This window comes from Lucilia sericata, unplaced genomic scaffold, assembly GCF_015586225.1.
Source record: "Lucilia sericata isolate MDLA Ls3-8-SP2 unplaced genomic scaffold, ASM1558622v1 Contig002033F_arrow, whole genome shotgun sequence".
Lineage (NCBI taxonomy): Eukaryota > Metazoa > Arthropoda > Insecta > Diptera > Calliphoridae > Lucilia > Lucilia sericata.
The window spans coordinates 41,724-55,077 of NW_023995896.1; the positions used below are offsets into that span (position 1 = coordinate 41,724).

The window sequence follows — 13,354 nt, forward strand, 5'->3', positions numbered from 1 at the left end:
TCTCATTGGTGGTGTTGGTTGGTGGCTTGATTATTTAAAATTGTATGTATTTGTTGTTTATACTCAGTTCTATATATTCTTATATTTTTAAAATATTACGTAAGAAATTATAGCCAGCATTTAACAAATACATTCCGATGGAATCATTTTGTTAATTTTATGTTCAAAATATATAAATTTTTTTATCTAATTGGTATTAATTTCATTTTGGAATTGAATGTCAAAGTGTAATAACGTTCAGAGGTAAATAATGCATTAAATGCTTTGTTACGAAAAGTAAATGTAATAAATTTGCAATGTTTTGCTAATAATTAATTCAAAATTTTTACTTCTAAATATTTTGTCTGAAAATTTCCAAAATTAGTTTACTATATTCTGTTAACTGTTTATTTATGCTGTTAGCTTTACACTTATTAATATAATACAACTCTGTGTTAAGGCAGAAATTGTAACGTCACTAACCAGCTGACGTTTTGTTTACCGCGCTTTTACTACCTGCATGTTGCTGATGCACCAAATAAGAATAATTAAAAGAAAAGAAAGAAGAAAAAACTAGTTCTTTGTTTGAAAAATTGTTAAGTTGCGATAAAATTTTTTAAAATTAAATTAATAAAGTTTTTTTATGTAAATTTCATATATTTTGTAATTAAATGGCAGCAGTAAGAAGATCAACACGTTTGAGCAGTATAGGTAAATCAACACCTACACTTCCTGCCACGCCAAAGACTCCGAAACAGGCCAGCTTGTGGCAGCACCGAAATTCTAGGAATTCGGTCACCATACACAGTGACGAGGAGGAAGAAGAAGAACGTTCCTCTAATTGTAGTAACGAAGAAAATTGTGATTTAATAAATAAAATGGAGCAACGTAAGAGAGCCTCCGCTAGAAGCAAGAAAACGGTAGAAGCTGAAGAAATCCAGACACCAAAGAGTAAAAAAAACACCAAACCTATGCCAGCTTCTAAAAAAAGAGAATTATTAAAAAGACTGCAAACGGAGGAAGATGTTACAGCAGATGAAGAAGATTCACAAAAGGGTTCGCCTCCCAAACAAGTTAGACAACAGCCTAGCGCTGTGCCCCAACATGTTATAAGCCCTTCACGTCTATTAGATCGTCTAAGTATAGATGAAAAACCTGAAGAAGTGGCAAGTCCCCAGAAAATACAAATTTCTCCCAAAAAGGAAAAAATCAAGGAAACTGCCCCTAAAACTACTCCGGTACGTAATAAATATCAAAATGCCCGTCGTGTGTTAAACAGTGCTGAATGTCAAAATCTACCAGGACGTGAAGAACAATTAGAGGAATTGCGTTCATTCTTAAGAGAGCACTTAGAAGCTAAAAAGTCTGGCAGTTTATATGTTTCCGGACAGCCGGGTACTGGCAAAACAGCCTGTTTATCTCTTTTATTAAGAACACCCGAATTCAACAAACGTTTACAGACCGTCTATGTTAATTGTACTTCAATCGCCTCTATAGGAGGAGTCTACAAAAAACTTTGTGCTCAATTGAATCTAAAACCTCAGGGTCGTACGGAGCGTGATCATTTACAGGCTTTACAGCATCATATTAAGACTAGTCCTAAAATGCTGTTAATAGTTCTTGATGAGATTGATCAATTGTGCAGCTCCAAACAATCGGTTTTGTACACTATTTTTGAATGGCCTTCTATGCCCGATGCTAGCATACTTTTGGTGGGTATAGCCAATAGTTTGGATTTAACTGAACGTACACTGCTGCGTTTGAATGCTCGTTGTGAGTTAAAGCCCAAACATATGCACTTTCCCCCATATTCCAAACAACAAATTGTGGACATTTTTAAATCCCGCTTGGCGGAGGCGGAAGTATTGGATATTTTTCCTCCAGTCACTTTAAATTTATTAGCTGCTAAAGTTAGCGCTGTTAGTGGTGACGTAAGAAGAGCTTTGGACATTGGACGACGTGTAGTTGAAATTGCTGAACAACAAAAGAAAGCTGGAGAAAAAGAAATCAACTTAAAGAATCTTAATTTACCAGAAGGGGAAAATCCACAACCAACTAATGAAGGTGAGTGTTTTTTATTGTTAATAATTAACTTCCATTTCTAAAATCCGATATTTTACAGAAATTCTCAAACCCGTACAAGTTACCCAAGTAGCGGCCGTACTTAATAAAGTTTATGGGGCTTCTCAAAATCTACAAGAAGACATGGATGAAGCCTTTCCATTGCAGCAGAAAATAATGTTGTGTTCATTAATGTTAATGCTGCGTAATGAAAAGAATAAAGACATCTCTATGGGTCGTTTACATGAAGTCTATAGACGGGTCTGTAACAAACGTAACATACATCCGGTAGATCAAGCAGAATTTGCCAGTCTAGTGGATTTAGTACAGACTAGAGGCATTTTGCGTATTGTTAAGAAAAAAGAACCACGTCTTAGTAAAGTCCAGCTGCAATGGGATGAGGAAGAAGTTAATGGTGCTCTTAGTGACAAACAATTAATAGCTTCTATACTAGATGACACCGCCTGTTTGGGCAAATAATTTTATTTATAATTGCCATTTTTTAAAACTTTTAGACAAAAATACTACAAACGAATTTTTTAAAAAGGAAGTAATTTTCATATGATTTTTTCTCTACCTTATTTTCGTATCTATTTTTAAATTTAATTTAGTTTATTTTTTTTTTAATTAGTAATTTTATAGAATTCACCTGACATTTTTCTTAACATTAACCATTTCATCTGTTTACTTTTCATTGATACACAACCAACAATACAAAAAGAAAGAAATGTATTTTTATACTAATGAAAAATTAAGTTATTTTTAATTTTTCTAATCTTTTTCATTTAACAAACAACCTTGATCCAAAAGAAGAGTCACTAATACAAAAATAAAGTGATATTTTGGTTGTTTTTATTTTATAACATATAATATCTTGTTTTTAATTTATTTAATATCAGTTTTTATCTTCCTATTTTATTTAGTTTTTTTCTCTTTTGAAAATCAAATAGAATAGAAATGTAAATCAAAAAAAAAAAAAAAAAAAAAAAAAAAAAAATTATACACAAAGCGTCATAGGTAATTAAATAAAATGCAAAGCAAATTTATCTTTCATTAAAATGTTTCTTTTTATAAATAAATAACAAAAATTTTAAATTTATTTGCGTTGCATTTTTAAGTTATTTTTATGATACCACTGTATTTATAAATAGTGATGTTTTTTCAATAATAAATTGTTGGTTGTTAAATAAAACTTTTTAATGCATATAATTTTTAATGATTTTTTGAAAATGAAATTTAATTTTTATGTTTTTCTTCTCTTTTATAATTACAGGTTTATTTAATTTTAAGCTACAATAAGAAAACAAAAGTGAAATTATTTCAAGAACTTTTACAAAATAAGCAAAATAATTGATGTTATATGACAAATTTAAAAATTTCACCTCAAGAATTCCATAATAAGTCTCAATATTGCTAGAAAATCTCATCTATAGAAATTTCATAACTTTCAAATCAAGATTCAAGATTAAACCTCAAGAATTCCATATCCATCAAGACTTTTAAATCAAGATTCAACAATAACCCTCAAGAATTCCATATCATTAAAGAAGCAAAATTGTTAGAAAATCTCATCTTTAGAAATTTCATCATTACAAGTTTAACTCTCAAGAATTCCATATCATTCAAGCAGCAAAATTGTTAGAAAATCTCATCTTTCATCATAGCAAGATTCCAAGAATTCCACCTCAAGTCTCTAGCAAATATAAACTTTACAAATCATTAACCAAAATCATCTTTAAGATGTGGAAAATTACTTCATTTTCGTATCAAGATTCAAGTACATCTATTCAAAACGATTCAAGATTTCAAGAAAATGAATGTAAGTAAGTAAACAAGTTTTTTTATATTTTTTACAATATTATATTTAACAAAAAAATTACACAGTTTTCGAACTAAAAATTTTAAATCTCGACATCATTTAGTGTTAGGATTGTTAAAAAGAGATTCTTCGAGTCTCACTAACAACAAAATTTGAAAAAAGTCAAAACCCAGATAACACTACATGATATCTCTGATTAATAAATTATGACGCCAGATTCGAAATCAGCGCCACTCAATCTTTAAGAAAAGAATGCTTTGGTCTCTGGGTTAAAAATTTGTTGACTTATGTAATTATTTCCTCCGTTAGGTTAGTGGTTAGTTAGTTTTTAGTTTTGCTGGGTGCTAGTAGCTGTTTACTCTAAAGTTCTGTCAGAAAATTCCAAATTTTTATCAAAATTTAAATTTTTTTTCAAGTTAAATATTGAGCAGATATACATATATACTGATTTTGTTTGGATGTTAGCTCGTGAATGAGCCGAGTGGAACGATTATTTTAGCCTTAGGAAATCGTTAGGACAACATAATCAAATTGGCTTTCTTAAAAGAACTTTTCAAACAAAAAGATTTTTCGAAATGTTTAAAATTTCGAAAAAATTTAAACGAATTTAATGTTTTTATTAAAGGTCATTCAACTAAACATTTTTATAAAAATCTAAAAGGTTCTAATAGGTTCGTTGTTAATAAACTAAACTCTGCATAGTTCATAATTGAAGAAATCTTTCCTATAAATCAAAGGTTTGAACAGTTCAAACTTTGTTTGAATCTTAATCATACAAAACTTTTGAACATTCATGAAGAAAAGTAAAATTCATTATCTCATAATTTTTTATATCTATAATGTTTTTGTTTAAATATTTAACCTTGTAGAAGGAGAAAAATTAAAAATATTTTATATAATTAAATTATTTCTAAATTAATTTATGATTAAATTAAATTAGCATTTCACCAAAAACCCTTTTGTTTTTCTCGCTATGGATTTTCTTTATTATAAGACATGTGCCTGTATGAGTATTTTTATTATAATTAGCTAAATATGTTTGATATTAAAACGACAAATGTTTCAAATCTTTTGTCAGATGTTAATCATCATCATTCTTAACGCCTCAATTCAGCCATATTAAACACATATACATATATTATACAAATTCACACCCATTGTTATAGAAAAAAATCGAAAATAAAATACTTATTTGTTTATTGTGCTTAATTTGTTTGTTCTAAATTTTCCTTCTTGGCTATTTTGATGAAAAACCAAACAACAACAACAATAATAATAAATAGAATTTAATCGGGAATAAAATTAATTTGCTTGCTTTAAGAAAAGGCTCTTTTTTTGACGTAGAGAACAACATATTTTTGCCAAAATATATATATTTTTTGTACGCTTTTCCATTTGTTATATTATTTATTTGTATAAATCTAAAAATAAAGTATACATTACAGTATAGAAAAGCTATGAAAACGAAGGCAATTTTTTTTTAATGAAAAACAACAATATTTTATTGAGTGATAGAGGAGGAGGGGGATAGTGGTTGTGGACGACAATCATTTAACGTATTTGTTAAATACGAGTGTGTGTATTTGACAAGTGAAAAATTTTAAAAAATAAATGTTATTTCTAGATAAATTTGCAATATTTATGGAATGTTGAAAATATTGCTAAAATGTTATCATTAAGAATTTTAAAATTTTTCAAGAAATTAAAAATGTTTGAAATTTTTTGCAATTTATTAAAAAAAAATATTAGAAATTTTGCAACATATATTAAAAACAATATTATCAAATAATGAAATAGAGTTATTTAAACTCTAAATAAAAAAACGTTAACGATTTTTGTGAATTTGGTAAAAAAAAACTTTTTTACAAATTTTAATTTTTTTAAATTTGAAAACAATTTCAATATTTAAAAATTACAACAAATTAAAGTAAAAGCCTTAAGTAGTTTATATGTTTCCTATTTATCAAATAAAATTCAAAAAATTCAATTAAAAAGCATTTAAAAATTCTGCTTACTTGATATTGAATACATTCGTTGAGGTCTGGTTGTTCCCTGTAGTAGTGTGGTGAACCGTTTTTGAATTGTACGTACTCCATTTTTATGTTTGTTTTGTTTGTGTTTTGTGTGTTTAATAAAAATGTGATTTAAAAACTCCTTTTATATTAGAAACAAAATAAAAAAAAAAAAAATAGACAAAAATTCAACAATTAAAAACAAAATTTCCAAAAATTATTTCAAATTTAAAAATAAACTAAAACAAAACAGTTAAAAATAACTATTACGTAAGTAATAACTATGAATTTCAAAAGTTTTCAAAGTTCTTTTCGTTTTTTAATATTTTTCTTTTCTTTTTTTAAATTTAAAGTCTTTTTAAAATACACTTCAAAAGTTCACTTTAATTATAAATTTAGTGTAATAAAAAAAAGTTAAAACTTGCTTTTTTTGTTTATATTTTAAATCGTTTGTTTTTCGTTTCTTTACACTTTTAGTTTATAATACGTTCTTATAGTTTTTCTAAATCGTTTCAATTGTCTGGAGATCGTTTGGTAATCGTTTTGAAATTTTTCACTTCAATAATTTTTTTTTCAATATTTTTCTTTTGTTTTGTTAACTACCTAGTATTCTATAATGCGAACTTAATTTTACAATATTCCGAAAGCAACTGATTTGAAAATTTTTCAAAATTTGATGATGAAAAGAAAATTTTGTTTTTAATAAAAAAAATATATAAAATTATATTTGTATATAAGTCCCCCCTCCCCCCACACACATACACTAACAAAACAGCAACAATGAACATACAACAGCAACTCATACATTGGCAATTAAGCAGGAGTATATAAACAATAAATATTTTTCATTAATTTTTCCTCCACGGCTAACACCACCCCCAACCCTTTTACTCCTCCATAGAAAATTGTTCTAACACACTTTAAAAGCTGTATGGGACGTAAACATTTTTCCTCCTCCATGTTTTTGTACATAAAGAAATTCAGCAATATTTTAGTAAATATTTATTCAAAATTTTTATGTGTGTATTTGTTTTTTTTTTTTTTTTTCAAATAATATACCACCATAAAGTCAAATAGGAAAATGTTGTTATTGTAGTTTTTTTTTGCAGAAATAAAATGTTGTTTTTCGTTCTAGATTTTTAATATTTTTTCTCAATGTTTTGTATAGTAAAATATATTTTATTTTTCATTTTAATTATTTTTTTTTGCTTCGTTTTTTCTTCTCTGTTCAACATAAACTTGGACTTGTATACATTTGGTGCGCCTACACATTTGCCATTAAAATATTTGGGCCAATTCCATCTCCCCACAATGTAAATTCTGTTTCAAATCTACCCCTTCCTGCCTGTCTGCGCCTCGTTTGCCCTCGTTGAGTTGAAATGTTTATTATTGTTTTTATTATTTAAAAATTTATTTTATAAATTACACTTCTCTAAAGGTAAATTATTTTAATTTGTTAATAAGTGTACATATGTAAATATTTGCATATGTATACTTAAATTTAAGTACAAACAAATGTTGTTTGTATATTTTAGTGTTAAACTATTTCCTTAATTTTTTAGTATTGAAATGAAACGATTTCCAATATATGCAAACATATTGGAAATCGTTTCATTTGTAACATATTGGTATCCCAAGGAAATTAAATTCCTACGATTATGTTTGTCAATTGTTTTATTGCAAACAACAATCTTTGGAGAACAGTTAAAACTTTCTCCCCTATAATTTTTCGTTTTTTATGTATTTTTTCAAATTATTACAGGGCATACAAATTTCGACCTGGCCGAACATTCTAACCTAATATTTACCTAATTTAATGACCTTTTAGACTGACGGCGAAGAATTTTCGTCTCTGTTTTATTGTTTTCAATAAAATTTGTAATTATCTACACGATTTCTTTTTTTTTAGCTTGTAAATGACCTCGAAGGTTCATGATATTGAAGTTTAAGTTCATTAAAAATTTATGTAAATATTTTTTATCTAAACGGAAATTAATGTTATACAATATTTATTTGTTTCTGTTTAATGTATATTTTTCTTTAGTTTTTCCTATTTGGTTTTCTACGATATCGCCAACAACATCTTTATTTGTGAACTATATATTGAATAACAATCGAAAGAGTCTCACGATTTTACATTAGACCAAATATTGGGTTTGACATCGCAGACAATACTGTAGACTAGACTATAGACTAGACTATATACTAGACTATATACTAGACTATAGACTAGACTATAGACTAGACTATAACTAGAATATAAACTAGACTATAGACTAGACTATAAACTAGACTATAAACTAGACTATAGACTAGACTATAGACTAGACTAGACTATAGACTAGACTATAGACTAGACTATAGACTAGACTATAGACTAGACTATAGACTAAACTATAGACTAGACTAGACTAGACTAGACTACAGTCTAGACTATAGACTAGACTATAGACTAAACTATAAACTAGACTATAGACTAAACTATAAACTAAACTATAAACTAGACTATAGACTAGACTATAGACTAGACTATAGACTAGACTATAGACTAGACTTTAGACTAGACTATAGACTAGACTTTAGACTAGACTATAGACTAGACTATAGACTAGACTATAGACTAGAGTCTATAGTCTAGTCTATAGACTAGACTACAGTCTAGACTATACATTAGACTATACATTAGACTATACATTAGACTATACATTAGACTATACATTAGACTATACATTAGACTATACATTAGACTATACAATAGACTAGACTATAGACTAGACTATACACTAGACTGTAGACTAGACTATACACTAGACTATAAATTAGGCTATAGACTAGACTACAGACTAGACTATAGACTAGACTAGACAATAGACTAGACTATAGACTATACTATACACTAGGCTATAGACTAGACTACAGACTATACACTAGACTAGACTACACTAGAATATAGAATAGACTATAGAATAGACAATAGATTAGACTATAGACTAGAAAAGTTTTTCAAAAATGTTAAAATATGTAAAACAATTTTCGAACATGCATAGCTAAAATAATCGAAAAGTTTTTAAGAATCCTTAATAGTTTTTCTTCTTTTTACTGATTCAAAATTAAACATGATTTTAGCATTGAATAATTTGTTAGCAGTACAGAAAATCAATTAAATCAAAACCATTTTGAGTTAAATATAAATAAAACATTATTTCCAAAATACTACTCAACATAAAATTAGTTATCCACAACTAAAATTATACAATTTCTAACAAAAAATAATATTATAAAAGCAAATTGTCCATACAAATTAAATATAAATCTTTTTTAAAAGTGGCCAAGGCAACAAACAAATTTTTCTAACAAGTTGACAACAGCTGTAACTGTTGTAATTCGAAAAATGAAAATTTATTTAAATTTGTCCCCATTTTAAAGGAAAAAACATAAATTGATTGATATTCAAAGCATCTGTAATTGAAATACTCAATCATTTTCACTATTTATTTATTAATTAAAACCTGAAGAAAGATCACTTTTTACACTCTTTACAATTTTAGGCTAAAAATAAAATAAAAACATAAAATTTAATGGCAACCTTGATAATATTTTTTCAAAATCTTTTCACTGAAAGTCACATAGAAATTTGAATATACATACATATAATGCCCTTGAAATTAAAAACAGTTTCATCATTTACATTGAAAATTTAAAAAAAATTCTTCTTCATTATGATGATTTTAAACGAAAGTTTTATGAAAAATTTGTATTTGTTGTTTGTTTAACAATTGTTGTACATTGTTCATCTCGAGTACATTTACTATTGAAAATTAAAAAAAAAAACGTGCCTTTTTGAAAAATAAGTCTTATTTTTCAAATATTTTCTTACAAATACCCAAATGCTCATAATGTGGTTTTTGGGAAGGGGGAACTGTGATGATGATGATGAGTTAGTGGACTTGTCTCTTGACTTTGATGTCACCATCGCTAAATACAAAACATACGTCTTTGTTTAATTCTAGTCACCTATTGTTTGTGCGTCATTTATGTATTTATTTATTTTTTTGTGTTAAATACATATGTACATATCTTGCATATTTTTCATTTTCTAATGCTACACATTATGATGATACATCTTTATTTTTATTTTTTAACATTTACAAAAATAAACATAATACAAATGCACATCCATAGGCCGAATTTTTGATAGACGCTATTTATAATTGCTTTAAGAAAGTGGAACAACAAATAAAAATATTCCATACAAGATAATTCTATTTAATTTAGTTAAAAATATAGTTTCATTTTAAGTTTTTATTTAACTAACTATGCTGGCCATAGGGTATTCTCTATACCATTAGGGAAATAAAGCATGAAATAATGAAGCCCTTGACCATCTGTATTTAAATTTGGTTCGCATTTGTTTTATTAATTACATTATTTTATTTTAAATTTTGTCTTTTTTGTGAAAAGTTCAATGAATTTTATAAAAAATAAAAGTATATTTTTAAATTTTCATTGAAATCATCTCTTGTGATTTGTTGCTTCAAATATATATTTAATTTTTTATATCAAAACAACAAAACAAATTAAGAAAACGTTATAAATTACAAGCAAATATTAAGTAGGCCACAGTGGGACCAGGTCGTTAAAAAATGGCACTAAAAATTTACATATGGAAAACAGTTTATTTATGTTAACTTCAAAATTTTATAGTTTTCAAGAATAATACAAAACAAAAAAAAAATTCCCAAGATGTTTCTTGTTGTGGCAAAAGAAGCCAATCATTTCCGATATCAGATTCGATAAAAACAGAAATATGTATTACGGAATGTCTAAAAAGGGGATTTTACCTATCTTTAAACATCTCACAGTGTTTTCATATTTCTGGACCGATTTGGCATCTTGCCACTATGGAAAATACGCTCTAATCACTGTTTAGAATCTTGCTAAGTTCGTTCATAGGTGTTCTAAATTTCGGTCCTCTGTGTTTCTAACACGCAGTGGCAATTTTTTGTACATGGTTCTGCCGTTCCATGTACAAGCACTTTGCTCAAGTACTCGAGCTATCTAATCTCTGACTATTGATGGCCGTTGCATAACTCCTGAGATGCAAAAACATCACTTCCGTTTACAACCACGCTTGTCCTCCCAGTCAAGGAACATAATGTCATGCTGACTAAACAGTTCCTCCTGAGATGTCTCCCCAACTTTAGGAGTCATCCCAACTTTAACATCACACAGTTGGATGCTCCCCCGAGGCATGCCAGGAAGGCCCTTCGTGTATACGAAGAGAGCATACGAAGTTATGTTCAGGATCCCTTAGATCGGAATTCGTATACAGCAGCTTTGAACGACATTTATAGAGACGCCATCAATACCGCGGTTTCAGGTTACCGCATGAATGTCGTTCTTGGAGGTCGCCCACCGCCCATAGCAGAAATAGAGAAGAACCTGCCGCGAAAAACAAGAGTTGCTCTGGCACAACTGAGATCGGGATGGAGCAATAGGCTCAACGCCTACTGGTCCCGCATAGACCGTGCCGTTCCCAATATATGCCCAGCTTGTGGACAGGGTCCTCATGATATCCACCACATATTTAACAGTCCAGACAACCCTACTTCACTTAGCCCAATGGATTTATGGACTAACCCTATTGAAGTAGCCCAATTTCTTGGCTTAGACCTAAATACAGAACCCCCGGATTAAAAATTGTTTGGTTTAAGCTGTTACAACAACAACCACGCTGATGGGATGGCCTCTCTTGAGTCGGCAACAACACCTAGAGACGTATTCGGTAGACCGAAATGTGAATCCATCAAATATGCCGAGGACCTTGTTCTTACGCACAGAGAAGACTTAATAAAATACCGTTCATCCATCGCCATTCAACCCAGCCACACTCATAGAGAACACACTCACACTAGGTATAGGGTGGGTGAGTTCCGTATATCCTACATCCATACTGTATCATATACACTTAACACCAACTCATTTCCAACTCTTAGTCCCACAGTCACTCCTCTGTGGCGTATCTGTTGACTTCGGCAACAGCACTGAACTTATCTAGAATTAAAGACTTTACCGTGCATCAGTCTTTTAAACGACATTCTCTTCCCGCGAATTTTGGTTTAAACCACAGCCACCACGTGCAACCCGAAGGGACAAAGAGACAAAGTCCGAAACTCTGCCCTGTTAGCTACCGGTTCTCGTGGTATCAGTTTATGTGGTTCTCTGGTTCGACCCCATAAATTATTCCAAGGAAAGGCCGAGGATACATTTGATTGTCACCAGTTTGTAGTCCCGGCAGAATAGAGTTAGTGGTAGCACGTCTTTTCCCCGGGATTGCAATAACACCAAGATGGGGTCTTTCATCAAGGTAACATGCTCCCGGTGGGAATAGCTTTAAAACATCAAAGATAAAACGAATTTTGGCAAAAATAGTCATATTGAAAATTTATATTGAATTTACTTAAAAAGCATTTACACGTATTTTTTAGCGTGTAAACCGCTAAAATAATCATTTTTATAAGTAAACATGCACACACCTGTTTTCAAAATATTTGATTATTTTTTGAAAGAATTAATTCTTTTAATAGCTGTATTTAAATTTTAAAATAATTTGAATATAAATTTTAACCCCCTTATTCACAAACAACATTTTTATTTTATAAAAGGTTTATAAAACAAAATTTCCATACAAAATCAAATTTATAAACTGTTCATAAAATAAATATTTTGTTTGTGAATAAGGGGGTAAAAATTTATTTTGCAATATCACCTACAGGAAAAAAATCTATTTGAAAATGAAAACATCTAAACTGTTATGATGATTAAGAAAAAATATAAAAAATAAAGCATATGTTTAGGCTGAAATAATAAGTTAAATATGTACAAATGTTTGACAGTAAATAAGTGGGTGGACGGTTGGATGAATAGATATGATTCAATAAACATTTCTTTGAAAAGAACCAATACTTAGTAGTGCAATATAAAGGCAATTCAATTTTGTTTTAAAGCAATTAGGGTTCTAGTTAATGACATGTCAATAATGCATAACCCAATGTTATTTATTTGCAAAAAATAATAAAAGAACAATGTTTTGTTTTTGTTAAACGTACTATGTATGTACAGCAGTTTTAGAAAGCGTAAAAAAGCATAAATTTGAAATAAATTAATTCTCAATTTTGCATGATTGTGGATGGTAGTAGGTGGGAAGTCAATTAGGAACTCACTTGATTCACAATGGCGGCTTGCTCCTCAGCTACATCTTGTTGATGATCACGTGTTGGCATTGGTGTGAAAGTCGAATTTTCTGGTGGTGGGACATAACCACCGGAAGCATTTAATTTGGGAAATACTGTGTGGGGCAATGTATCAACGGGTACTTGTAGAGCACGCTCATATTGCCCCGGTCCGGGTAGAAATGGTGAAGGAGCTCTAGAAAAGAAAAAAATGTTAACATTCGCCAAACAATTTAAGTAAATGTATGAAG

At 29.2% G+C, this 13,354-nt stretch overlaps 2 protein-coding genes across 18 annotated transcripts in view; one reads left to right on the plus strand and one right to left on the minus strand.

The window, feature by feature from the left end:
* LOC119613257 (PDZ and LIM domain protein 4) overlaps positions 1-13,354 on the minus strand; it is a 30,938-nt gene that overhangs the window by 5,273 nt on the left and 12,311 nt on the right. For 9 of the 17 annotated variants that reach the window (XM_037969242.1, XM_037969240.1, XM_037969237.1 and 6 more), the window contains exon 4: positions 13,095-13,299. In XM_037969242.1, the coding sequence (XP_037825170.1) occupies positions 13,095-13,299 (205 nt within the window). Of the gene's footprint in view, positions 1-5,874; positions 6,014-6,292; positions 6,622-13,094; positions 13,300-13,354 lie in introns of those variants that run through there. The other 8 variants (XM_037969248.1, XM_037969244.1, XM_037969251.1 and 5 more) reach the window with 5 other exon arrangements.
* On the plus strand, positions 469-2,907 carry LOC119613256 (cell division control protein 6 homolog). Its single transcript, XM_037969235.1, has 2 exons — positions 469-2,043; positions 2,102-2,907. The coding sequence occupies exons 1-2, from the start codon at positions 651-653 to the stop codon at positions 2,518-2,520; spliced, it is 1,812 nt and encodes a 603-aa protein (XP_037825163.1). The 5' UTR covers positions 469-650; the 3' UTR covers positions 2,521-2,907.